Source organism: Lipomyces doorenjongii (genome assembly GCF_038497915.1).
Source record: "Lipomyces doorenjongii strain NRRL Y-27504 unplaced genomic scaffold V1508scaffold_39, whole genome shotgun sequence".
NCBI classification, from domain to species: Eukaryota; Fungi; Ascomycota; class Lipomycetes; order Lipomycetales; family Lipomycetaceae; genus Lipomyces; species Lipomyces doorenjongii.
In genome coordinates this window covers 48,281-72,923 of record NW_027118106.1, presented here as the reverse complement: position 1 = coordinate 72,923, position 24,643 = coordinate 48,281, and the positions used below count along the sequence as shown (strand labels likewise).

Sequence of the window (24,643 nt, the reverse complement as noted above, 5' to 3'; positions counted from 1 at the left end):
TCCGTTTGAAGTCAACAAATTCAGGATGTTGCCCCTGAAACTAGTGGCTGTCTTCTCTCCCGCCGTTTATGCGCAACGGTTGTCATCCGCACCACCGGCTCCTAACTCTTTTGGCAATCATACGGCAATCGATTAGAGCTATTTCCTAGGAAATCCGCTGTATTTGTTAGCCGTTTAAGTTGAATTAAGAAATATGTCGCAGCACAAGAAACGGGTAACTATCGAGTCGCCGCATAGTGCGAAGATCAGCATGCCTAATCCGCCATCAACACCATCAACAAATCGGCAAGTTCACAAAAATAAAGAGAATATAGTCAAATCCAGCACAAAAATGGTGTTATTTGTGTCTACGCCTTCGTCGCGACACTCGATTATGAGTTCAACCTTCTCAGACAGGAAAATCGTCTCCCCAACAAGAAGTAAAGTCGTTGTTTCTCCAATTCGGAGCATTAAGGTTACGTCGCCTGCGAAAAGCAGTATGATACCACAACCGTCAGACCCAAAGTCGATGTTACGAGTGAAAGCTCTGAGAGATGCCGATCTTGCTTTTGCCAATTCTGCAAAGAAGAAGAAGAAAAATCCTGCAGTGCTGTCTCCAACGAAATCAGAACTCGGAAAACCGCAGAGATTATTCTCATATCCGGCAACTCGGACCCATGAAGGATTACTGTGTATGAGTGGAACCTTACCAAGTAGACGACGATCTCCGGACAAACGAGGTATAGTGTCGAGCCCGAGAGCTAGCGCAAAAAAGCAGGAAGTTGTATTGGGATTGAAATCGCCAGCTAAACGACTTGGACGCAACCTCTTATCGAAATCTATAAGACAGTCACAATATCCTGCATTGACGTCAGTGAGTACTACGTCCGTGAATGGGTCGCCTGCGACCAATAGGAAACTAATGAGTCCGGTGATGTCACTGTCCTCAATTTCACGTTCGCCTCCGAGGATGCCACCTTTATCTAGCTCCCGCAGCATTGCTAAGAAAAGTATGAAGGATATGAAGGCGTTGAGTGAAAGAAAGACATCTAACTCCGACGAGAGCGACGCTGATGACCTTACAACCTATGAAAGTGCAGGAGAGGACGAATCGATGCTAGCCACTCCAAGTAAACGAGCAGATGACAATGAGACGTACCTATATAACAAGTTTGAAGGCGTCGATACGGCTGTATTGGAAGAAGCTCTCGAGCAGCTCGGTATTGAGAGCGGTCCATCATTGTCATCATTGTCGAAAGCTGCAACAACAAGCCGTGACTCGAATTATAGGCAAACGCCTACTGACAAGGTTACCGCACAAAAGATTGCAATGTCAAAAAAATATATCAAGTCACCATTCGAGAGTTCGACTTCCAAAGTTCCAATCAGACCACCTCATATACCGACTCCGTCTTGTAAGCAACACGATGTGAAAGCCCGTTCGCCCGCTCCTGCTCAGCCACGTGCGCGAATTCCAGTAAGACATCATCCAGAATCACAATCTTCTTCGGCTGCTAAGGAATCACTTGCCAAAGGATGTATGAGGCCGCTGTCGGATGTTGTCGCGTTTCTGGACATTTGAACGAGCGAAGGCAATGACGCGTCGGCCGCAGTTGGAACGCTTTTACGCAAGCTTGGCGCTAAGATTGTCAAACAGCTGTCTCGAAATGTAACACATATTATATTCAAACAAGGTACTCCTAGGACGCTGCATTTTGCAAAGGACATGAATGTTCCTTGCCTCACGATATCGTGGATTGTCGAGTAAGTAAGTGTAGCTTGTGGGGTATTGACAATTATAACACTAATTTCAGATGTGGAAAACAAAACTTAATGGTAGACGAAGCGGCCTATGCCATCGAGATAAATAGTTTGCAGCATCGACACCTGTCACATCCGGTGCGTCTTATCGTGTCGCACAATAGCTGTAGTCAATTGCTAACGTTGCAGAGGAAGAAATCAGTAGCACCAAGAATACTTACGCAGGGCCTTGACGGCAGAAAAGAAAGAACTTGTGTGGAACATAAGTCGCCGAATGCAAGCAAAGAAGTGCCAATATCCACGGGCGCTGATGGGCTGCACCTCGGTGTTGCTGCCATAGGTCTGCCGCAATTAGCACATGTTTACACGACTGAAATACCTAGTATGTATAACCTGGTAGTCCTTTAACTTCGCCGGATTGGCTGACTTAAATAATAGTTGAACGCCGGAAGAGTCTAACTCACGCGCCAACTGTGAGCAGTCCCCTTGCTCGACGAAGTTGGAGTGTACAGGACTTTAATATTGAAAAAGAGAACGAGTAGCTTTAGTAGGTTTGTTAAGAAAGATTTAATGTTTGGGCGATACGGTTGAATTTGGACACGGTTAACTGTTTAGTGAAATTAATAGGCAATGGAAATGTAATGATATATAACTACTTGATTCAACGCAACTATGATTTGAGATGATAATGATCTGGACTTAAAATACACGTAAAACATACGCTACCAATGAAGAGTTACACGCCATCATAACCCACAAAACACAAACCACGCCAATAAAAGAACCTGTAACTATACTATATATAACACACTTCTGGAAGCCAACAAACATAATCAAACGACATACTCAAACGACAAAAAATCGCAAGAAAGGGGGAGGTGACCATATCCTTTACTCCATTACTGCAAACACGTGCTGGGTAGAATTTGCTGAGCAGGGTATGTAAATTTGATTACTGACTAAAAATGGTGATGTTGAAATTAGGGATCAGAATATAGGCAACGACTTTGCTGGCGATACGAAGTTTAGCGTTTGCGAGTGAAATATGGCGAATTGCTCATGTACGTAACACTAGCATCGAGTACCCATTCACCGACACCGAGGTACTTATCGACGGCGTACCGAATATCGGATGATCCAATATCCTCAGTCTTGATTCTGCATCCAACACGAATAATTAGCCGATCCCAAGCTGTTGTTTAATTATACAAGACGCAAGGTTGAACATACACTAATCCCGTTGATCGCTTGACGCCCGCGAGAACAGTTGAGACAAGAACTAAGTCAAAAGATAGGTGAATTATTTTTCCAAACTAAGCCAAGTCATAAATGTTAGTTAAGTATGTTTTTCAATAGTCATGCAAAATACGGCATTGGCAGTCTTGCATCACTTTAATTTCTTAAACCGGTAATTGAAACTGGGGCGTACTGTCATGGTGCTCGTGACAACCTCGTACACAAAGAAGTACTTTAGAATCGATAGTAATGCTGCCAACTTGAAAAGATGGGGGTGTTCTCAGTGAGGTGACCAATTATAACTCCGCTTTTGATGCGCGGAGACGGCTAATATGGATTCTCACGTGGGGCTCCAAGCTGGGATAGACATAAGGCTTGCGTGAACATTCTTGGGTTAGGGCTAATTGCATACTTGTTTCAGAGCGTGAATGTTAGAGAATACCGCGTATAGTTCAGCATGAAGCTTTCACTTACGACGTGTCTTGAACTCTACGAGCGAGTTGTGCTGTTTCCTTTAGGTCAAGGGATGCATTGAACAGATCCGTACAAACACAGTAATCGAGTCATGCTGCTTCGGAACATATTGGTTGCATCCCTTGTGGTATGCGTGTCGTCTCCGTTTGTCTCAGCCTGGACATTCTCCGATGCAACTTTGGCTATTAACGAGCGGTCAGGTACACTAGAGACGCGACCGTGAGTATACATGTACATAGATCTGCAAGTTTGCCAGTGATAATTGATAATTTAGATTTTCTATGTCAGTGCCACTGCCGGAGATTATATCGCTTCCGAGCAGTGCTTTAGCTCGCCTTCGATTTACCGTGCGGAGTGACTTGACGCCTGATACCAATAATAAACCGCATCAAGCGTATGCAATTATTGAGGATCCCGTTACTAGTTTGGAGTCGTCGTTCCCAGTCGACGTTCGGGAAAATGGTCGTGCTAGAGTGGATATTGTACGTCTGAGACACATCAAAGAAATTCTGCTTCTTCTCAGATCACGGCCGGAACGTCTGCATGCTAACCGATCGTACAGGACTACAAGACGATCCCTACGGCCCTGCTGGGTCCCAACAAGCCGTTGACCGTGACAATCGTCCTAGCGTCGTTCGGAGCCGAATCTCCTCTCAAAGTTGAGATCGGTCAGGTCCAGCCCGTCTACAATGGGCCTGCACCAGCAGGGCCCATCCGATTTGGTCCTAAGCCTGAGATCATCCACATCTTCCGACCGGACTCCAAGTTCGTATCGTCGACCGTCTCTCTGTTTTTCAGTGCCATTGTTGTTTTTGTGGCTATTGTGCTGATTAGCAGTGTAAGTGTCATCTGCTGTTGTGTGTTCTTCTGATTATTATTAACTGAGGAATATGTGTAGTGGTCATACCTTGGGGTCATGCCCTCCAAGCTTCTCACAGCTCTCGCCAGCTCGCCATTGGGCCATCTCGGTTTTTTCACATCAATTGTCGCCATCGAAATCGCTTTTTTTAATTACTATGTTGGATCTACAATTTTCAACTTGATTGCGCAGGTCTCCGTGCTTGCTCCTATTGCTTTTTTGTCCGGTAGTCGCGCTTTGCGGGAGGTCAGAAGCCGTCGTTTGAAAGGTGAATGGTAAAGGAGCGAAGACGATTAGGATCTAAAATTTGTAATATAGTTACATTAGAAATAGAATGATTTGAGTGCGGAAGAACTTAAACCTGTGAATTGAGTCTACAGAAGCTTTCAGCAAATTGGTTAGATTTTATTGTAGCCTCGACCCCCGAATTATAATGGCGTGAGGAGCATAAATACATATTGTAGACACAAAAGTTGCCGATTATGCTATCGGTTGGGACTTCGCTCTACGAGACTCTGTCCCAATGATGAGCACTGTACATATTTTCGCATATTCCTCTACCGTAACCACGCGCCCGGCAACTCCGAGAAACTCGGGATCAGGCCGTACATCACTATATACAAACTACTCACTGTATCCAGCATGGCTAAGTCAACAGTACTACCCCCGCCAATTAAGCGTGGCACACCGGCTGTACCGCCATCCGCACCTCGATCAACACCACGACCAAAGGTCTCCACGGCAGCTAATACAAGGATGACTGGGTACGTTAAACAGTGTCCAACCAATTAATAATAGAATAATGGAATAATGGAAAGCTAATTGCCAACGCTTTGATAGAATTCGTATGATAGTAATGTCGGTTCCATTACTGGCTGTGTCTAGCTACATTTTATACAAGAGAGGTCAGTCTCCCGATCTAAAGTCAGAGCCAGAATTCAGGCTAAATACGGACAGGATTGAAAGCTAACGGTTGACATTTTAGTCGTTCTAGGTGAGGAACAAAAGAAACAGGAAGGATTTATCTCAGAAGACGGCATTCCTGTGAAATTTAGCGACTTGCACAATGATAGCAAGCAGAGCAGCTAGACTGCTATTGACGGAAAGTTAACTTTGAAAAAAAAATTGTGTATACTAAGTACGCATAGTCGGTAGAAACATACCTGTACATATTTGACTGGAGTTAATTTAGGAAAAGTTCAAAATCAGTCAATTTGCAGACTTGAATATGACTGAAGTTCACCATCACAAGGAAAACCATTACTCTCTGTCTAGATATATACCGATGCAGTCCTATTAGACTAAGCAGACAGCTCCTCAATGTAAATCGCCATGCAAATATAAAGACATCATAAAATACCCAATAATGATTCGAAGAGCATATACGCCAAACATATAACAAACATAATACAACCGGCAACCGATTCAAGCGTAAGACTATATCTAGATACTGTGATACTATTTCAAACCCATTTATATCTAAGAGGGCTAGTCTAGTCATAAAAGACAAGAGTGCGGACTTCAATGCTCTCTCTTGGAAGCGCATTTGGCTTTGATGTCGGGTCCTCGAATGCAGTGTGTGGAGTTCTCTTCGCGACACCTTCCACAGAGTCGTAGCACTTGATGAAGACCTCCTCATCGGTGTTCATGCCAGACAAGTAGTAGTACTTCTGGTTCGGGTTATACCTGACCGCACCAGTAGCGCCCGTGCGTTCCCGGTACCGATGTTCGACTGAGACGATGTCACCTTCACTCATATCATGAGCGTCTCCAAGAGCAAGGGGAAATTCCTCAACTGGACCAGTCAGTGGCTTCCAGTAGTTGATAATCTGGAATCTCTTCGTGAGCAGCACATCGGCCTCGTCTGGGCAGTGAACTCGAACACGGTCTTCGGCAGACTTCGGCGTCTGATCTACGTGAACACTCATGACAGGATTACGATAACCGTCCTTAGAGCGGATAGTATTGTCGAAAATGACAACCTTTGACGCACCAGTCACTTCCTTAATGGCATTGATCACACCCGGGTAGTACTCCTTCTCAATTCGCTCAGCATTTGACCAATCCTTGAATGCATAATAGCGCCTCTCGAACTGGAAACCGTTCCTGTCAAGAGTGAAGTCTTCCTCGTGACCCCGAACATCAATGATCTGAACTTTTTGGCGTAGAACCTCGTAGTTGCGGGTTGGAGTGCCTTCAGGAACGTCGTAGACTATATTGTATGGAATCGAGCCGTCCTTGGGAGGAGCATAGAAGTTGAGAGTCGACTCGACGATGGCGGGAGCGGGAATAGTCTCGGTGATAGTGGCCATTGAGTCTAGTATTCTGGTCGCAGTTAAGGAATTGCAGATGGACCGAGGTGCGAGGCAGCTGAGTACGAGAGATTATATTCTTGATGCAGCTGTGCGTAGACCAAAAATAAAGGACAAGCTGCCGATTTAAACTGAAGCCCGTTGTCCTCAGATGATGTCGCAACGAATTACAAATGAATGGCGAAGGTTCGAGAGAACTTGGCAGACAGAGAGACACAGAAGAATAAGCTATGGAGTGGTCGGGGGGTGCCTTAGTAATCTCAATTACCAACGCGCGGCTGAAGACTATGGCGAATCCCCGGCGCATATCGGAAGATTCGACAGATACGAAACACGAGCGTGGGACCGCACAAACCGCCCTGACTGCTCAATTCATCTCCACGCTAACAGATCGTTCACATACAATAATCAAATCGCGTTCTCGCGTGTAAAATGTAGCTTCGGTAAGCTACAACATATCAGAACTAGAGAACGATACCTCGGCTGACGTCACTAGATCCTGATACGCGTTTGCCGCGGTCGCGCCTCCTGAGCCGCTCCGAATTACATCAATTATTTTGTGTCCTCATCCGATCTCATTAGAGTTCCATCGTTAGTAATTCTTATGCTGCGCCTAGCGCCGGCATCTCGCATTATTGCTCTGTTATTCTGACTTCTGTCTGTCTACAATCCAGACATGTCCTACCTCTGGCGAAGGATTGGCCTATCCAATTCCAAAGTCGCAGCTGACGACGATGACAACATGCCGCCTCCGTTTCCAGCTCTCGACTCTGCACAACGTGCGAATGTGCCGCAGATAGAGATTGATGAGAGTGAGGAGCACGAAGAACGGTCGGGAGTGGATGAATCTCGAGTTACTGTCACGGTCGAGCTCAAAAAGGCCGATATGCCGCCGCCGCGGGATCCTATACGGCAATCAGCTGACCTTCCACTACCGCCCATACCACTCTCATCTGCATCAAGCAAAGGTCCCGCGTCAGTTGTTGCGTCCGCGCGTGCGCCGTCAGCTTCACACCGTGGCATAATATCTTCCTCAGTCTCGGAACGGCCTCTACCAAAGTTCAATTTCTCAAACGTTGCTCCGTCAAAAGAGCTTGCCCCACCACCAGTGATGGCTCCGACTGCGCTTGCACAAGCACGTCGGAGACGCGAAAAGGTTGCTCTTGATCCTGGGTTCTCTCAGCTAGATTGGGCGACATTGAAGAATAGTGGGAAGGACCTCAGTGGTCGTCCGAACGGGGTGCCGCATGTGCAGATAACCTTCGACGAATTAAAACTGCATTCAACACAAGAGGACGCGTGGACGGCGTTGGGTGGCAAAGTTTACAATATTTCGCCTTATCTGCGATATCATCCTGGTGGCGTGAAAGAATTAATGCGGTGTGCTGGGAGAGATGGAACGAAACTATTTAGTAAGAACTTTTCATTGTGAATGTTCGGAAAATTCTGACATAATTCTAGCTATTACGCATGTGTGGGTTAATTACGACCGTATGTTGTCAAATTGCTTTGTGGGATATCTGGTTCCGGGGGGAAATAGCTAGTACTTGCAGATAGAGCCTATTGGTAGAATATCGCATTGATGCTTCTCTTATTTTAACCGTGACTTCAACTCTGATACATATGAGCTAGTTGCATTACGGCATTTGTACATAGTTTAGATAGGCCTGTTAAGAATAATATTTCGTAGCATTAGAATCCTCATCGTTTCTGCCTTCATCGAGTATCTCGTACCCCAAGTACCATCCCTCCCCGCATTGAATAATCTCTCAACTGAGAATGCGGAGGCTGGACTTGCCAAGTAATCCCTGGCAGCAGCAACTATTCGAGGGTAATCCTTTCTATTTTTTTTTACCCTCCACCAGTCGCATAGCCAATTCGGATATTACATGTCATTGGCATCAACGCGGGCGCTGTTAAAATACCGATCAATGTCAGTCAGTTGAGGCTTGTCTTGAGGCTGTAGTCTTTGTAACATCCCGTTGCCATCTATTTGCCTCTTATGACTTTGGTCTTCTGGAAGGTGTGCGATATTAAGTGGCTCTGCAGTTTCAGGGTAATCGCGGTGAAGGTTGTGACGGCGAGCTTGGAGAATCTTCCCACTAGTGTACTCATCATCCCATTCATATTGGAGAAGATCTCCCTTCACACGAGGATCCAGGATCAGTGCCGTGCAATATGTATCCGATGCGTCCATAAAAGTAAATAACGACTAATTATTTGCAACAGACCTAAGTTTAGAACAAAAAATCAGTAAAACAGGACGTCGGATAGAGTCTAACAGCGGTATGACGTCCCAGGAATATAGGGCAAATCTCATTATTCATGCATTAGATTATAATAATATTATAGTTATCACAGAACTGCCTTCATCGACTCTGCGCAGCATCCATCAACCTTGGCCGAAGATAGAGCCCTAAGTACACTAGCGTGACGTGAAACAACGTAAATGCAAATATTTCTGACGGATACGCGAAAATGGCAATGGCTGCACTAATGGACGCCAGCCACGTCGTATTTGCAACTGTGCGATTCAAGGCGCCACGCTGCCCTACCAAAGGTGGCGTCCATCACCGCGAACTAGAGATCTACTTCGCTGCCTCTACCCACTGTGTACAGCCTACTTTGCTACCTCTACCCACCAATCCTTGGATTCAACTATCTCGGAAAGAGGCACTTTGGACAGGCAATAATGGAGGACCCGGCTGATGCCCCTACACCGTTCGCGAATGTTGCGGCCCAAACTACGCTGTTGGCGCAGGTACGTTCACTCCCTCGTAATCGATGCACTGCCTTCTAGACTACTCAATTGCACACGATTGTCATGATTATCGATAGCTAACAGTGAATCCATAGCGCTATCAATTTTATCTTGACCAGTCTACACCATATGTGTTTTACCGATGGGTCGGTTCAGCCACCCTTCTCTTCTTCTTCATGCTGCGCATTATCTTATCGCAAGGCTGGTACATTGTGTGCTATTCTCTTGGTATCTACCTCTTGAATCTTTTCCTTGCGTTTTTGCAGCCAAAATTCGATCCTTCGCTCGAGCAGGACATGAAGGAGCGGGAATCCGAGGAAGGCGGTGTCGGCGGCGAACTGCCAACGCGACAGGACGAGGAGTTCAGGCCATTCATTCGACGACTACCCGAGTTCAAGTTCTGGTACTCGGCGACTAAGGCTACTGTTATTGCCTTTGTGTGCACTTGGTTCTCGATTTTTGACGTGCCTGGTGAGTAGTACTTCCCGTGACTTTTAATAGTGCTACGTATTAACGATTAAGTCTTCTGGCCAATTCTCCTGCTTTACTTTTGCATTCTTTTTGCAATTACTATGCGCCGACAGATTCAGCACATGATCAAGTACAGATATCTGCCATTCGATCTCGGTAAAGTGCGGTACGCGCGCCGAAGTAACTAAAAGAAAGCACTCTGTCAGAAACACCCCATTTTGCAACACACACCTTTGCCATCACATCTACCTCTCCCAACGACTTCCTCACGCATTTCTTGTTGAGTTAAGACCGCGTGGCTGTATATGGTCCGACAGTGCCGTTGTTCAATGTTTCTTTTGCAGTTCGTTTGCGTCAGTTGTTCTTCACAGTTTGTACATTACAGATGCACTTTTCGCATTACTATCGATTTATACCGACGTACCAAATTTAGGAAATAAAAGGTGTATCAATCGGCATCATCAGCTGCCAGTATGGAGTTGAAATAGTCTGATGGTGGTACAAAGACGTGTTAAATATTTTGCTATATAAATCGTTTGTTCAGTAAATGGCGTTGAAATACTAATTATTTAATTCGTTTGTATGCGTAATTACTATGAGATATATATCAAACGGTGGTGAAATTGTTGTGTGATGAAAAAGGATGGGATGCTTTAGTTTTATCTTTGTTTAACGCTCTGTTTGTTGATTTAATGTCATAATCGTAAATAAGGTTTATTCGATACAGAGCTGGAGATGTATAACACAATATAACGACTCCATGGGCGATGACTACCATGTTACATTGATATAAAACTCTAGTATGATAAAATAAACCAGTCCTAGTATCATGCAGGTGTAACTCCGGCAACTAGGATCTGATCTACTACCTGTGATCATTTACTTCTTAACGAATACGATCTCGTTACCCAATTCGCAAAGGTCTACGCCTCCGCATTGACCTCTCCACCACTCCATTCCGGCCGGGGTCGTCTGGCAGACGCCGCGCACTCGCACACAGGTCGGCCTCACGACATGTCCCGCAATAAAATAGTCCAAGACACAGACTCGGACGCGTTAATATCTAAATTTGCCGCTGAAAGGGCAGGATACTATCATGACCCGCTGCTCAAATTATTCCTTCCGTCCAATGTTGATCCTGCGGACGTCCATAAGTTGCCACTGTTTAATCGGGGTTTGTATATCTTAAGTCTAAGCAAAACGTCGTTGAGAAAGATATGTGCTAATGGTGCATCGTCAGGGACGTACGTGCGAGTTATGGCAGTGACGAAGTTAATCGACCAGTTCCTTTCTACGACAAGCGACATGAAGAAGCAGATTATTTCGTTAGGTGCAGGATCTGATACACGACCATTTTATCTTCTCCCCAAGTACCGCTCGAATTTGATATACCATGAATTAGATTTCGCAGTGTCTGCGCGACAGAAAGCGGAGCTCGTTGCAAAACATGCAGTGTTAAAGGATTCGATACCTGGACCCGTGGAGTATGATATTCGTACGCCCGACGTTCCGCATCGACCGAGAAGACGGTCGCCGCCGCGGTTATTCGTACCGTCAAGGGAGCCGGCATCGCAGTCTGGATCTGGACCGCGCAATATACATTCTAGTAGCCGTACTAATACTCATCCGCGGCACAATTCACCTTCAGGGGCGAATCCTCATGGTTTCGAAACGCCTCTGAAAAGTCCTTCGTATTATATTCACGGCGTTGATCTCCGCCATTTAATGACTCCTACATCGGTGCAATTGCCAGGGATTGACATTTCACTACCCACTCTACTAGTCTCAGAATGCTGCCTATGCTACCTCGAGCCCGATGCCAGCGACGCCGTTCTTGCCGCCTTCATCAAAGCGTTCACATGCCCTTCGTCTTCAAACCAACTTGGGATAGTATCCTACGAACCATTTTCGTCGGACGACCAATTCGGCAAAGTCATGATCCATAACCTCGCCATTCGTGGCATCTCGATACCGACAATGATGGCATTCCCGACGTTACAAGCGCAGGTTTCCCGGTTGCGTGGATTGGGATTTAAAGCGGCGGCGGCTGGAGACCTGAAATATGTGCATGGTGCGTGGATAAATGGGGATGAGATGCAAAAGATCGACGCGCTGGAATTGCTAGACGAGCGGGAAGAATTTGATTTACTTGTTGCGCATTATGGCATTTACTGGGGTTCTACCGTACCCGAATTGGATAGTTCAGATTATAAGTTTGATGGACCGTTCGCGGGATGGAACGACTTCCCGAGACAAATCTAGTGTAATACATCCATATACAATATATACAATCTACATCTGATCAAGCACATCCTGCACTTCGGATTCACTGACAACGACGTCGTCAATAGCTTCCGCAATAATCTCTTGCCATCTTGGCACACTCAAAACTGCGTCCCGGTCAGAGAGGATGATGCCGCACTTGACCTTTGCTTCACCTGCAGCGTCCGCGATTTCTGGATCGGTTTCGAAACCTGAAGCGAGTTTTATAGCGTTTTTGTAGTAAACCTCCGCGTTTTTGCGCAAAATCGTCCGGTTTTTCTGTGCCAAGGGATAGATCGGAGCGAGATTTGAGCGGAGGATGTCCACGTCGCCGCGTGTTGTCCATATCCTGATTTGCGTGAGCTTTGTCGACGGAAGCGATGCGGCGCCGATGACCATGTTTCCGGCTCCCGCGGTCGGAGTCGTCACTTTGAGAAGAAGTGAAGAGAGTGCGGATGGGAGGAATTGTGATGCGAGAGTTAGTGAGCGCCAGGCTAGGTCACCGTCTTTATCGCTCCAGGCAATGATGCCGAATTGGGTGAACATGTCTGCTTGGGCTAGATACCGTTGGCATGTGAGCGGCATGAATGAGAGGATATCACGTAGCGTGATGGATTGCGGCCCCGTGAGCCCTTCGGCTGAGAGTAATTCAATGTTGAGGTCGAGAACGGACGTCGGGGGTACTTCTGCGACAGGTGTCCACAGGGTCCTGAGTCTTTCGAGATTGGCAGCCGGTCGCCACGACTCACCTGTGAAGGGATAGCCGCTGACAATAACATACCGTGCCACGACCAATGCCGAGTCTTGGGTATCGCTATCCTTTATGTCAAGTTGTTCTCGATTCGCAATCAAAGTCGCGATGCGCTGCATGAACACAGTTCCTGCCCTCACCAACTCCTCGGCATTCTCGCTCGGCCCTTTTGAGTTAACTGAAAAGGACAACGAGATCGTATACACCGGGATCAAACACGCCAACTGCGCAGTCGCGGTCTCGAGAAGAGAGGTATAGGTTGTCGGTTCAATAACAGTCGCATATTCTTCCTGCTCCTGTCCCTGGTTATCACCCTGCTGACTACTATTCTCGGCATCACTAGGAGCATCATCAGTCAAGCTCGCGAGATCTTGACGTTGCTTATCGAGCTCTGATTCCTGGGCTGTCCAAACTTTTTCGAAAATTTCCATGGCCGCGCGATATGGCGCCGCCTCGTACTGTTCCTCGGCAATGCTTAATTGTACTTGCGCCATATTGAACAGCAGATCCGATGGCGGGTCAACCTGTTTACGTTGCTTGAGCGCAAGCTGCAATGCGACTTCGTGGTCGTGCAGGATTTTCGACAACACCGAGACGCGGTCTTGTCGTTTTGTCGCCGTTATCGCGGCTATAGACTGTTGGTCATTGCTCGACGGGCTAGTGAGGATGGCGCGTGAATAGAAGAGCTGGTAGACGTGGAATTCGAGACGACACTTGTTGTACGAGGCGTCGAATGAGTTCGCGAATCTCGATAGGCAAGTATCGTATAGCTCTAACGAATGGACATAAAACCTGTGGGCCTGTGTCGCGAATTGTTCAGCATGGTACCAGAAATACGATCTGTTCATTCAATTCTAAGCATACTTTATCTGGATCACTCAGGACCCATCGATCGCCATGCTCCTCTTCAATGGAGCCCAAGTAAAGGAAATCGGCCTCAGTCTGCGGAACAAAGTTTTTCTTGGACGAGGTCGACTTCTTGGATGGTCGTTGCTGGTCACGGTCGCGCTTCGACTGAGAGAGCGATTGCTTCGGTTTGCGATGCGGAGGCATTGTTCCCGTGAGTCGGTCGGCCTGTGTGATTCCAGCGATCAATGATGGTGTGTGAGATGATTAAACATGTATTCGACAAGGCGTTGTGGGTTAGGGTAACCCTCGTTAGCACTTTGTTTTACTTGCAAGCTGGTTTGTTATAAAGTGCAAATGCTGGCAGAAAAACATTGGATAAAATACAAAGCAAATTTAGACAAAAGTATTGGCGTAGGAAGTCATCAGTCTTTATGTTGTCCGGCAAGGTGACAGGGAAAAAAACAGGAAGGAAAATTGCATAGTCGATCTACAATACATAGATATGGGATATGTTCTAGTTGCAGTTACTGCAACAGTCAAAAGAAATAATTAATAATAATTCGAGTTCGACAGTTCTACGAGAAGCATGACGCAATGGACTGTCGGTGGTCGGAGGAAAATATTTGCGACGTCGGATTACTGACATAATAATGCGAACGACGTCATCAGGAAACGTGGAAATCAGCGGCCGGTACGTCGTGTAGCAAGTTTGCGACGTTATGCCCTAAATCCGACGAACGTCGCAAGTCCGAGGTCTGGAACGGACGAATTGCCGGCCTCGGCATCGGCGTTTGTGGAAGGATGCGGCGCCGAGACCGGGCGGACCTAAGCGGATGTCGGGCTAACTTGTCAGCCTTAGCTAGCGTACGACCACATTCAAATAGATGATATATCATCCCCCTTTAAGCCGGCCACTGTGGCTTCTTCTTACTCATGCCTATATTATTTACACTCACCCGCTACTCCAATAGTCCCTCCATATAGTCTGCTACAAATGGCCACCGTACGCGTTCCAGAACTCTCGTTCGCAGAGTCCTACAGGCTTATGAACACTGCGCGCTCAAAGCTGTCTCGCGCTGCTCACACCGGAGACCACGATCTGCGTGTGCTAGTCTCCCATGCAAACTTACTCGACGCCCTTATGACTCATCTCGACCGCAAAGACGTACCCATAGCTTCTCCACGGCGGACTGTCGTCTACGAATATTCTAACGATTCCGATTCGGACAGCGACAGCGACAGCGACAGTGACAGTGATTGCTCCAGTGACGACGAGGACAATGAGGAGTATCTACTTGTGCCGTCGCACGGTAGAACTCTATCCCCTGTACCCGAGCGATCGCACGAGAACTCTGACGAAGAAGACGATGACGACAACATGGAGCCTCTCCACGACTTGCGAAGCCAATTGTATGCGAGCAGCCCCGAGAATAAGCGCTCCGTCACTTTCTCGCCTGGTTTGATCGAACGGACACCGCGCGATAGTCGGCACGTCCAGTTTTCTGTGCACGAGATTCGTCGCGAGCGCAAGCCCGACAGTATCACAGAGCCGCACGCGGACTATCTTGCGGATAACGATGACGGTGATGACGCTGACGAAGATGACGACACGACTTTCTACGAAGTCGCGAACATGCACAAGTACGAATCCACTGAACACGAACCGGACGACGATATGCCGCCATTAACGCGTGTTAAGTCGCACGTTGAGAATCCGCATGCCCTGCCTGACGACGAGCAGCTTGACCAGGAGCCGCCCCTTCCGCAGCTAACAGACACCACTACCGCGTCGGACGATGACGACCTCGATGAAATCGTAGCATTTAGCCCACGAGAACGCGACTCAGTTCGGGCTAATACTCCCGTCAGCGGCCACTCGATCAAAGAAGTGAACATGTTTGCAGGAACGCCTGAAGCCGCGCATTACGCTATGTCTTGGGTTGCTTAGACACGATCATATATACGTGACGATCCGTGACGATCCGTGACGATCCGTGACGCACCTTTCCTTCTTTGTATATATTTCAATTCGGTTTTAATGGCTGGGAATTGGGCATGTATTATGTATTGGCGTTTGGTTTTGTGGTTTATTTAACTCATTAATAATCTACTCTGTACATACTTATATTAACACATCTACATCTGTACATATCTACTATTCATCTTGTACAATTCACGAATCCATGAATTTGGTATATCCGACGGAACAATTTCCGTGCATCTTTCATACTTCTTAAGCCAACAATTTCTGTTGTAGACGGCGTCGCTCAGTCGCCAACTGGCGTTAGAAGCCCAATCTGAAATGCTCGTCTACACATCAGGCGACTGCCAAACTCGTCAAACTTCATCTCGAACAGTCTTGAAGCCCGCCAGAAGCGGGTCGACACTGACCGTCTCACGCGGCTCTGTCTGACATGTCCGTCAGCGCCGCGACCGATGTTGACTAAACTAGAATGCCGAGGTATCCGGCGATGACGCGGCAGCGGCCGCACGCAGTGATATGCTCAGTTAGCGAGCGTCCCTAATATTCCTAATATTAGCTAGCTGGTGTAGTAGATAAATAGCGGGATTTGGTCGCGCTGAAATTTGCACATAATAGGCTATCTCTCTTGAAATTCTCTGCTATTGAAGTGGTTTTTGACGTGGTGGAAGGCGGTGACTTGGTGGACGACCGAAGAGTCACTGGTAGATTTCGCTGGCAATAGCATCATTGGCTAAATAACCTTTATCGACGTGACATGCTATGTCGCTACGTTGCGACTCTCTGCTATGGTCAAAGTACAGGCACCCGGAACAAAAAGCGTTCGCTGTTCCCACATCATTATTCCTGTTTGAAATGTAGTATTCCATACCCTCCCAACATCACAAATAATATCAACTTCAGTAAAATCATATAAAACTAATCACGAAGGGAGATCAGTAACAGTGATGATAATAGTAACCATCATAGGAAAGCTACGCCTTCGCAAACCTTGTTCATAGTCTCCTGCTCAGCTACAGAATTAATAACTTTCTCGAGTAGCACCGGACCAACAGCTTTTGTCAAATCGTACTACCCTGCTATCGTCTTCAGCATGGGCGACGTTGAGGGTGGAGTATGGTTGGATATGGCCGGGGTCGGTGTGTGTGTAGGTCTGGCGCAAAGCCTAATACGTTTCGTGGAATTGTCTGCGGAAGAGCAGCCATGGGATTGTCGTTATATTGATCTGATCTTTTGCGTTGAATGATTCAGGAGGAGTTCAGAAACAGTATACAAAAAATGATAAGAGCACCGAGAGTAAGAAACGTAGATAATCATACAAGGACTGTCTATGACACAACAAGCGGTCATTTCTAGCCCGCGTTGATCTGCTAGCCGACAGCATGCTATCTCAATTAATTTGTGTACTATGTACGGTGGCTCAGGTTGTCAGTATTGTACTCGATAAGTCCGATTAACCTGTCTAAAAAGCGCATTCATTGCACGCCCCGTGCACGGACAGCGAACACCAGTACAAGTAAATATGACTATCTTCATTACTATCGTCTACTGGTGAAAATGCACTGTGCCTTCAACAAGGCACGAGAAACAGGACACATGGAGTACTATAAATATCATTGTTATTTGACTATCGAATGGAGAAAGCCCAGGCAGTTCCGGTGCTTTGTGTCGCCAAGACTGTACAGGTTGCCTTATCGAGAACCCTAAACCAAAACAATCGTTTCCCCGCGATCGTCGATCGGAATATTCCGAACCGTGGGTATATCCTACAACAGTCCTTCAAACCGCCGATGTGAAATCCTAAGTCAAGTCATTACTTTTGTATTACATTGTAAAGCCTCAATCTGAGACAACGCTCACAAGATGGTCAAGGGAATCTGTGCTGACGCGATACAGCACCCTTGCTGATGTTGTCGATAGTTCTCATGCGATTCACGTGGAGGATTACATCATACCGTATGTCTTCACATGTACAATTGCTTATGGAATCATGAAGTTAATTTCCGAGTCCGATAATTTTGCTTCTTTGCTTGCCAGAGAGATTACTGATCTTGTTTCGCCTTACAAATGACGGGATGTGAGGAGTGTATTACAAACCAATCTACCAACTTTTATTTCAAGCACCTGTCACTCTCACTATTGCACGGCTCTTCTGTTATTCACTTTTCCTTACTGCCAGGTCTATTCGCAAGCGAGCACAATGTCGACAACCACGACTCAATTATTCGCAACCCCCCAATCGAAGTCCAAGGACGATATCTCCTCTGCGCCAACGGTCCTTTCAACACTCAACTTCTACGTTCCACCGCCCGACAACTCGCCGCCATATACAATTGTAGCGACCCGAGAGCACAACTACGGGCAAGACGCGCGTCCTGTTGAGATCCACGACTTGCGCGGGTACGAACCGTTGCCGGTCCTCGATATTCACGGATTCACGTTCGATCTCAACGCACCGGCGTTCACTCACGCAGATTTCTTTGACGGAGAAGGAATCGAGAAGACAAGTTTCATCAAGAAAGAGTACTATCCCCGCGTGCAGGAGGCGGTTAAGCGACTTACAGGAGGCGGAAAAGTTGTGATATTCGACCACACAGTCAGACTACCAAACTCGAACCGCACACCAGTAGATCGAGTACATATAGACCAATCTCTACGTGCCGCGCTGGAGCGCGTAAAATTACACGGTGGTGAAGACCCTGGATTTGTGGATCCCTATGTATCAGGCAAGAAACGCTTCCAGATAGTTAATTACTGGAAGCCGTTATCCAAAGTCACGCGCGACCCGTTAGCAGTCGCTGACGCGCGCACGATAAAATCGAAGAATCTGGTCAGTGTGCAGCATCGCTATCCGGACCGGACTGGCGAGACGGTAGGCGTGAAGTACGATGCGGGACATCAGTGGTATTTCTTGAGTGGTATGGATGTTACAGAGGCAATGCTGATCAAATGTGCGGATAATCAGGAGGATATTCCTGCAAAGCAGATTCCTCATTCGGCGTTTACGCTGCCGGGACAGGCTGGTGATGGACGCGAGAGTATTGAAGCTCGTACGCTAGTGTTTTTCGATTAGAAGTCGTGGATCGCAAATGTTTGAAGAGTAATATCTGTTACGTTCTAATCAATATATCTTGGAAAATGATATCATAACCGTAGGACGAGAGCTCAGTCTTTGTCAAGGCTACCAATTATTTGGTTGCATAGTAAGCTGCTGATATCACCTTCGCATGCTACATGAGAGGGCAGGTTACCACCTATTCTCACAAACGAGCAGGAAGATATTCGATCACTTAATAGGCTCACAACCATCCCATATACTGGCTATTACATAACTATATATAAATATGTCATCATAAAATCATTCAAATAAAACAAATACAAATAAAAAGAACACAACACCTTAAGTCCAACCGAATCCCACTCACTATATGTATAAAATGTAATAAACCCACTGTCGACAAGTAACGATAGGAGAGGACAACAGGAAACAAACGAATGACATGCGTTGTTAAGAGGCGCGAATCAATGAAATCCGAGCAGTCTACCCCATCGTGTGGGCATAGTCGGGCACATCGTACTCCCAACCTTACAGAAAGCGCAAAACAATAGCAGTGAAACCGTAGTCAATAAAACACCTGATAATGTCTATAATAATAACGCAAAGCTTTTATGACACACAGCCATCTCTCGAGAGCTTGATTTTGAAAACAAATGAGAGAACTGAAGAAGATAGAAGTTGGCCTTATGTTAGCGATGTGCGAATGTAATATGTAGTATAGGTGCTGAAGCTGAACATAACTATTACTCCATATTACAAGTGCTTCATTTGTAAACGCAATCTGCTTCGCGTCGTACCGCATATCTCCAAAAAGCACTGCGATTACCTTATGCAGCCTGGAGAGGCGCACCGCTGCGCTGCGCGGTGGTATCTTCAATCTTCAAATCTGAGATCCTGTCTTTACCTTTCTGCGACTCGGCGTCGTCGCATTTGGTGGAATCGGCAGGCGGTTTTGCGTCCGCAGTACTGCCATTTGTGATGTAACTGTTACTGCTGTCCACCATCAACGTCCCTGTCAGGCTCCCAAAGCTAAATCCGGGAGTTCCTTGCGATGCAGGCGTGAGACTACTTGAGCTGCTTGACGCAGTCACCGTATCAGCAAGAGGACGGGTTTGGTGGGGAAGATCCGATTCGGCAGAGCTTGTGGCTGAAACAAGTGAAGCGCTAGAAGCAGATGCTGCTTCCTCCACGTCCGTAGGGGCAGCAGAATAAGGAATCGTTGTGCTGGCTGAATTTCTCTCAGGAGCAGACTCAGCGGAAGTGGGCGGCGGGGAAGACGGAGACGTGCTTGCAGATGCTCGTCGTTGCTTTAAAACTTCGGATCCCCGTTGAGCCTGCTCTCGTTCCCTTTGTTGGCGGGCTTCGTCCTCTAAAAGAGATATCCGAATAGCCTAAATTAGAAGCATTCCAATTAGCATCTTACACACAGAACACAATGGCATCAACAGGTTGTCATAATCGTAGCATTCAGTGAAACTTCTTCACAATATATTTAAAATCTGCGAACCTCCATAACCATCATTTCCTCCAAGTCAACCATACGGCGAGTCCGTCGGCTCGGACTAGAAGACGTTCCACCAGAGGATCTACTGCCAGATCGCGTAGGACTTGCAGGACTCGTACTTATCGCATGTGGATGCCCACCAGATATCAAAATATCTAGTCCAGACGGGCGAGGCAGTAGCCGATTTCTGCTCGATTGATGAAACCCTGTGCTGCCGCTACTGCTATCACCAGTATCCGCCAAAAAAGCAGCTGAATGCAAAGCAGTAGCAGCTGCCGCACGACGAGCAGCATGAGCATTCGCGTTGGCGAGTTTGAGCGCCCAATCGGGTCGAATGCGATCTGTCGTGACCACCTCTGAAGCCGACGACGGGAGGGTCTGGCGACGCTTGGTCGCAGTTATGCCAGGCTGACTAGTTCCTGAGCTCACACTTGCAGTGCTGTTGTTGTTGAGTGATGCCGCACTGGCTGTGCTCGACGAATGCCGTGACAAAGTGGCGCGCAGTGCCGCCCCAGGTGACGAACTGAGGCCGGTGCGGAACGGGGGTGGCTGATATGTTACACCGAAATCTGGTTCAGTGCAATACGGACAACACGCAGGTTCAGATATCAGTTCGATCATGCCAAAGGGAGTCGATGAGCGAAGGTCATATTGATTGCTCTCGTTTTCGTGCTCCGGAACATGCGGATCAGTCCGCTTGATTTGGACAAAACATTCACTGCAGATGGGCTGGTCGCAGCATCGAGTTGAGTTTAGGTATGGAGGGTAGTAAAGGAAACAAATCGGACATTCAATAGCACCTCTATAGAGAGTACTCTCTATAGGCTTCTTGTCCGAGCCAGACGAGGCTGTGTTTGCCCGTGACCGGCGGCCAGGGGCCGTAGTAGGCGATTCAACGTTAGACTTTGACCGCGCACGCTGTGTTGGCTGGACTGCAACGGAAGACTCTGCTGGCTCAGCAGCGGGAATCGGTTGCCCCCGTACCGCAGCAATCAACTGTGCATCTGTCCACGAGTCGTCGTAGTCCTCGAGGCCTTTGAAGAACGGCGCGAGCCGCCGTTCGACCTGGCAAAGATTAGTTCTCGAAGTCTTACATATGCAGATCGCGTAACAGAACACACCTGTAGCTGTCTTACTATCCGAGATTTGAAGTCTTGTGGACCCGTGTATACGCCATGAGGCACGAGATACCCGCCGTCAACCTGCTCGTCGAGATTGAGGGCATGGCGGATGGACGACCGGGTAGAGGAAACAACACCGGTATGATTGTCGCGGTGACCATGATTCGAGTGGGAGCGGAAAGTACGGTGGGAGGATGCACCGGAGACATCGGAGGCGGACGAGTGGCGACGAGTAGAGGCTGGTCTGGCGTCCGGAGTCGAGCCTTCGCGCGCCTCTTTAGCGGCGGAGTTTCCCATGGTGGGAGATCACGCCGGTGGATAAGCGACGGCTGCGCGATGCCAGTGTAGGGAGAGTGACGGTGAGTGAAAGTGAGAGAGAGTGGAGCAGCGGGAACGCTACAAGTTAGACTAGGACTGTGGGCGTAATGAAATGAGTCGGTTCCTCGTTGTGGGGCGGCGGACGGGACGGGGTGGACACCTCACCGTGTAACCGTGCTAACAACGTTTTAGGTGACGTGCACACCGCCGCACCGCAACCTCCTAGCGCGACGGTTATGCCATAACAGCCACCACAGATAATGGGGCTCTCATGGCAGTGAATGAGCACGTCAGATCATTACTTCCTTTTATTCGGTGCATATCTACTTTCTGTATGCTACAGGCAACACACGGTGACTCTCAGAGAAGAGCTTTTTTGGTTTGCAATGCCAATTCCATACGCTGCCCGCTATCATGAGAATTCCTGAATCAATTCATCATTTCAAGGGCGCCAATCGGCATGAAAGACTGCCGAGTGATTGTCAGGCTTGCCCGGTATAGAACTCGGCTTTGCGCGCCACAACGCTGATGAAGCACTAGAGATATATAAACGATGTCACAAAAACATGGATAGCACTAGCCAAAGGCAACACAAGCCAACATTCCACAACACAAAAGCATATGCAAAGGAGCGACGATATCCGAAATCAATACAATAGATAATAAATCGACTTAAAGCAAACGAGCGACTATAAACATAACCGAATAAAACAAACTATGACATAACAAACCGTCTAATAACCCAAACAATACCAATAAATCAAATCATTAAATCCATAATGCCGCATTTTTGGTTATCGCGTGTAAAACATAGATCCAGCTCGTTCGAATCAGAGACCCACTGCCAGACCCACTGTCAAGCCTACTATCACGGCAACAAAGATGCTTGCCCCTATTACCTTTGCAACCATCCGTTCTACTGACGGGATCTCTCCGACGACATTATCGAGTCCTCCGAATCCCATAACTAGCCACAGCGGTGGAAAGCAAATGAAAACGGCAAGAAGTAGTCTCGCCATGCTTTTGCTGCATGGCCTTCGCTCACGCGGAATCGTTGGTGGAGAGTTTTGCTGCATTTGAAATGTAAACATGGAGTCATTCCAAGCCTCCTGCTGATGTATACGAAGTTGCCTAAGTATTTCCAATGGGTCGTCGAGATCCACTTGTTCTTCATCATCCCACCGAGCTTGTGCCTCTAACTGACTGTAATCAAGATCTTCCTCTGCAAGTCGTTTCGCCTTGTTCTGATGGTTAATTTCCATTCTTCCATAACGCTGTCCAACAACTGCATTGATCCCGGTTTGTATTGCAGGCAGCTGCGTTGGCATCGGTGGTAGAATAGTCGACATAGTGCTATCTCTGGCTCCGACAACAGTTGTAGCATAATGCCCTCGTGGTTGTTGCCGCACAATTGTCGATATTGGCGCTAATGAATTGACATACGGAAACGTTGACAATGAGAGTCCCTCGGAATACACCGGTATTAACGCTCGTTTTGGCCTCTGTATGTCCGCTCTTATCTGAGCTTGTCGCCCGCGAACATCCTCCTCCGGTATTATATCGCGCACTCGGTAAACAAAATCGAAAGTAGCAGCAATATCTCCAGGTCCTTGTACGGGAGGGTGAGTCACCGTTGTAATGGGATTCGTATCTGCCTCTGTCTGCGACCAGCGCAGCCCATTTTCTTGGTCATTGTCTTGATCGAAGTCCGGAATATGCTGGCTTTCCTCTGTGTTTGCATAGTCCAGGTTATAGTCAGTTCCGTCCATATCGATCTCCGCTTTATATCCAAAGCCATTGTGTTCGTTTTCGTTACGTCGGCGCGTTACGAAGTTCCCATTCGCATCTACCTCAATAAAACGCGCATGGTCATCGTCGTCGTCATGTTGCTGAATCTTTTTGTCTTGGCCAACGCCGAGAAGATCGTGATGCTCAGTCTCGTCAACGATATCCACATCAACAGGCGAGGACGGACGGGCCCCAAAGATATCACTGACAGATGAGTCGTCAGGATCTTCTTCCGAAGAGTTGTAGTTGCTGCTGTAGTTGTCGTAATAGAACCCAGGAATGCCCATATATCCCCTTCGCACCACATTGGCATCGGCAGCATCATTGTCATTTTCGAATCCGATTTGCTCAATCTCATCCTGCGGTGCTTCCCTGATCGGCAATGGGAACTGAGGCGCCGACTCGACGATACCAGGCGCGATTTCATCGTAATCCACGACATCACTATTCGCATCATCAGCAATGGGTGTGCCCGGCAAAATGTCACTAGCACCGGAAAACGATCTATACGCGCCACCGGAAGGGCGAGGCGCAATGGAGAATCTGATCGAGATCCCGGATCCGTCTGAATGTCTGGACGCGTTTGTCACGGTGGATTTCCGCGCACTGCTATTGCCGTTGCCGTGATCGGAAGACGAAACTGGCCGACCTTGTGTCCCTCTACCGCGCCGAGATGGCGGCGTGACTGTCAGCGGTGTCGTGTTGGGACTTGTCGGCTTATAGATATTGCTGATTGCTGATTTGCGGACTCCGCGGTCATTGATCGGGGAGGATGTGTGGAGGGACGAGTCGTCGTAAGAGAGACGTTGGCGTCCGGCGCTGACACTGCGGCGAAAGGGCGGCGGCCGCGGCCGGTCCTCCATATCACCTTGTCGAAAACAAATGCGAACACAGCGCTGAGGAAGTCAAGGTTGTGGGCGCGGAGTGAGCGTGGCGAGGGTTGATGGTTTTGTGTGGATAAGTGTGTGTCAAGTGAAGTGCCGGCAGTGCGCGGCGGGCGACCAGAAGGATAAAGGGGCACAACGATTGCACAGTCACAACGCCGCCACCACGACCAGCGCATTCACTCTCGCATTCTCCTCTAGTGCAGTACTAGACTCTTTGATTGTTTTCCATAGGCTAACAGTCAAGTGCGCATAGCTGCCGACCAGAGACTTG

The 24,643-nt window shown here is 47.7% G+C and overlaps 13 protein-coding genes across 13 annotated transcripts; 7 read left to right on the top strand and 6 right to left on the bottom strand.

The window, feature by feature from the left end:
- Window positions 1–193: 193 nt before the first annotated feature.
- On the top strand, window positions 194–2,429 carry V1508DRAFT_462860 (uncharacterized protein; the record flags this gene model as incomplete). Its single annotated transcript, XM_066942849.1, has 5 exons — window positions 194–1,517; window positions 1,593–1,743; window positions 1,794–1,878; window positions 1,936–2,122; window positions 2,179–2,429. 5 exons carry the CDS (start codon window positions 194–196, stop codon window positions 2,280–2,282), a joined length of 1,851 nt encoding a protein of 616 aa, XP_066794749.1. The 3' UTR covers window positions 2,283–2,429.
- Window positions 2,393–3,312, bottom strand: V1508DRAFT_420695 (uncharacterized protein). The gene is made up of 3 exons (XM_066940792.1): window positions 3,170–3,312; window positions 2,971–3,053; window positions 2,393–2,898 (listed from the first exon to the last, which is right to left on the bottom strand). The coding sequence occupies exons 1-3, from the start codon at window positions 3,173–3,175 to the stop codon at window positions 2,766–2,768; spliced, it is 222 nt and encodes a 73-aa protein (XP_066794748.1). The 5' UTR covers window positions 3,176–3,312; the 3' UTR covers window positions 2,393–2,765.
- Window positions 3,313–3,541: 229 nt separating this feature from the next.
- On the top strand, window positions 3,542–4,682 carry V1508DRAFT_456699 (uncharacterized protein; the record flags this gene model as incomplete). Its single annotated transcript, XM_066942660.1, has 4 exons — window positions 3,542–3,669; window positions 3,725–3,932; window positions 4,013–4,288; window positions 4,349–4,682. 4 exons carry the CDS (start codon window positions 3,542–3,544, stop codon window positions 4,586–4,588), a joined length of 852 nt encoding a protein of 283 aa, XP_066794747.1. The 3' UTR covers window positions 4,589–4,682.
- An 845-nt stretch (window positions 4,683–5,527) lies between these two features.
- Window positions 5,528–6,898, bottom strand: V1508DRAFT_184126 (uncharacterized protein). The gene has a single exon (XM_066936140.1). The coding sequence runs from the start codon at window positions 6,619–6,621 to the stop codon at window positions 5,803–5,805; it is 819 nt and encodes a 272-aa protein (XP_066794746.1). The 5' UTR covers window positions 6,622–6,898; the 3' UTR covers window positions 5,528–5,802.
- A 399-nt stretch (window positions 6,899–7,297) lies between these two features.
- V1508DRAFT_357057 (uncharacterized protein) lies at window positions 7,298–8,165 on the top strand (the record flags this gene model as incomplete). Its single annotated transcript, XM_066937016.1, has 2 exons — window positions 7,298–8,033; window positions 8,083–8,165. The coding sequence occupies 2 exons, from the start codon at window positions 7,298–7,300 to the stop codon at window positions 8,163–8,165; spliced, it is 819 nt and encodes a 272-aa protein (XP_066794745.1).
- On the bottom strand, window positions 8,035–8,968 carry V1508DRAFT_420681 (uncharacterized protein). The gene has a single exon (XM_066940791.1). It carries the CDS (start codon window positions 8,816–8,818, stop codon window positions 8,507–8,509), a length of 312 nt encoding a protein of 103 aa, XP_066794744.1. The 5' UTR covers window positions 8,819–8,968; the 3' UTR covers window positions 8,035–8,506.
- A 345-nt stretch (window positions 8,969–9,313) lies between these two features.
- Window positions 9,314–10,041, top strand: V1508DRAFT_405236 (retrieval of early ER protein Rer1; the record flags this gene model as incomplete). Its single annotated transcript, XM_066938681.1, has 3 exons — window positions 9,314–9,382; window positions 9,478–9,853; window positions 9,905–10,041. The coding sequence occupies 3 exons, from the start codon at window positions 9,314–9,316 to the stop codon at window positions 10,039–10,041; spliced, it is 582 nt and encodes a 193-aa protein (XP_066794743.1).
- Window positions 10,042–10,599: 558 nt separating this feature from the next.
- V1508DRAFT_440482 (S-adenosyl-L-methionine-dependent methyltransferase) lies at window positions 10,600–12,185 on the top strand. The gene is made up of 2 exons (XM_066942261.1): window positions 10,600–11,027; window positions 11,094–12,185. Exons 1-2 carry the CDS (start codon window positions 10,868–10,870, stop codon window positions 12,113–12,115), a joined length of 1,182 nt encoding a protein of 393 aa, XP_066794742.1. The 5' UTR covers window positions 10,600–10,867; the 3' UTR covers window positions 12,116–12,185.
- Window positions 12,049–14,239, bottom strand: V1508DRAFT_420673 (uncharacterized protein). Its single transcript, XM_066940790.1, has 2 exons — window positions 13,731–14,239; window positions 12,049–13,666 (listed from the first exon to the last, which is right to left on the bottom strand). The coding sequence occupies exons 1-2, from the start codon at window positions 13,917–13,919 to the stop codon at window positions 12,146–12,148; spliced, it is 1,710 nt and encodes a 569-aa protein (XP_066794741.1). The 5' UTR covers window positions 13,920–14,239; the 3' UTR covers window positions 12,049–12,145.
- A 364-nt stretch (window positions 14,240–14,603) lies between these two features.
- V1508DRAFT_420671 (uncharacterized protein) lies at window positions 14,604–15,988 on the top strand. The gene has a single exon (XM_066940789.1). The coding sequence runs from the start codon at window positions 14,710–14,712 to the stop codon at window positions 15,661–15,663; it is 954 nt and encodes a 317-aa protein (XP_066794740.1). The 5' UTR covers window positions 14,604–14,709; the 3' UTR covers window positions 15,664–15,988.
- A 1,467-nt stretch (window positions 15,989–17,455) lies between these two features.
- V1508DRAFT_388775 (uncharacterized protein) lies at window positions 17,456–18,838 on the top strand. Its single transcript, XM_066937872.1, has 2 exons — window positions 17,456–17,652; window positions 17,705–18,838. The coding sequence occupies exon 2, from the start codon at window positions 17,897–17,899 to the stop codon at window positions 18,767–18,769; it is 873 nt and encodes a 290-aa protein (XP_066794739.1). The 5' UTR covers window positions 17,456–17,652; window positions 17,705–17,896; the 3' UTR covers window positions 18,770–18,838.
- A 1,063-nt stretch (window positions 18,839–19,901) lies between these two features.
- On the bottom strand, window positions 19,902–21,948 carry V1508DRAFT_184041 (uncharacterized protein). Its single transcript, XM_066936139.1, has 2 exons — window positions 21,380–21,948; window positions 19,902–21,323 (listed from the first exon to the last, which is right to left on the bottom strand). Exons 1-2 carry the CDS (start codon window positions 21,674–21,676, stop codon window positions 20,247–20,249), a joined length of 1,374 nt encoding a protein of 457 aa, XP_066794738.1. The 5' UTR covers window positions 21,677–21,948; the 3' UTR covers window positions 19,902–20,246.
- Window positions 21,949–22,527: 579 nt separating this feature from the next.
- On the bottom strand, window positions 22,528–24,348 carry V1508DRAFT_433607 (uncharacterized protein; the record flags this gene model as incomplete). Its single annotated transcript, XM_066941994.1, has 1 exon — window positions 22,528–24,348. The coding sequence occupies one exon, from the start codon at window positions 24,346–24,348 to the stop codon at window positions 22,528–22,530; it is 1,821 nt and encodes a 606-aa protein (XP_066794737.1).
- Window positions 24,349–24,643: the final 295 nt, after the last annotated feature.

What these genes read in the sequence shown, in the direction of transcription:
- V1508DRAFT_420695 (XM_066940792.1), bottom strand. An exon ending in AAGCGATCAACGGGATTAGT is followed by an intron (nt 2,899 to 2,970) that starts GTATGTTCAACC and finishes TGTTGGATGCAG; the next exon opens with AATCAAGACTGAGGATATTG.
- V1508DRAFT_184126 (XM_066936140.1), bottom strand. Translation starts at nt 6,621, where the DNA reads ATGGCCACTATCACCGAGACTATTCCCGCTCCCGCCATCGTCGAGTCG.
- V1508DRAFT_420681 (XM_066940791.1), bottom strand. Translation starts at nt 8,818, where the DNA reads ATGGACGCATCGGATACATATTGCACGGCACTGATCCTGGATCCTCGT.
- V1508DRAFT_440482 (XM_066942261.1), top strand. Translation starts at nt 10,868, where the DNA reads ATGTCCCGCAATAAAATAGTCCAAGACACAGACTCGGACGCGTTAATA. An exon ending in GTTGCCACTGTTTAATCGGG is followed by an intron (nt 11,028 to 11,093) that starts GTTTGTATATCT and finishes GTGCATCGTCAG; the next exon opens with GGACGTACGTGCGAGTTATG.
- V1508DRAFT_420673 (XM_066940790.1), bottom strand. Translation starts at nt 13,919, where the DNA reads ATGCCTCCGCATCGCAAACCGAAGCAATCGCTCTCTCAGTCGAAGCGC. An exon ending in TCCTGAGTGATCCAGATAAA is followed by an intron (nt 13,667 to 13,730) that starts GTATGCTTAGAA and finishes TTCGCGACACAG; the next exon opens with GCCCACAGGTTTTATGTCCA.
- V1508DRAFT_420671 (XM_066940789.1), top strand. Translation starts at nt 14,710, where the DNA reads ATGGCCACCGTACGCGTTCCAGAACTCTCGTTCGCAGAGTCCTACAGG.
- V1508DRAFT_388775 (XM_066937872.1), top strand. Translation starts at nt 17,897, where the DNA reads ATGTCGACAACCACGACTCAATTATTCGCAACCCCCCAATCGAAGTCC.
- V1508DRAFT_184041 (XM_066936139.1), bottom strand. Translation starts at nt 21,676, where the DNA reads ATGGGAAACTCCGCCGCTAAAGAGGCGCGCGAAGGCTCGACTCCGGAC. An exon ending in GGATAGTAAGACAGCTACAG is followed by an intron (nt 21,324 to 21,379) that starts GTGTGTTCTGTT and finishes AATCTTTGCCAG; the next exon opens with GTCGAACGGCGGCTCGCGCC.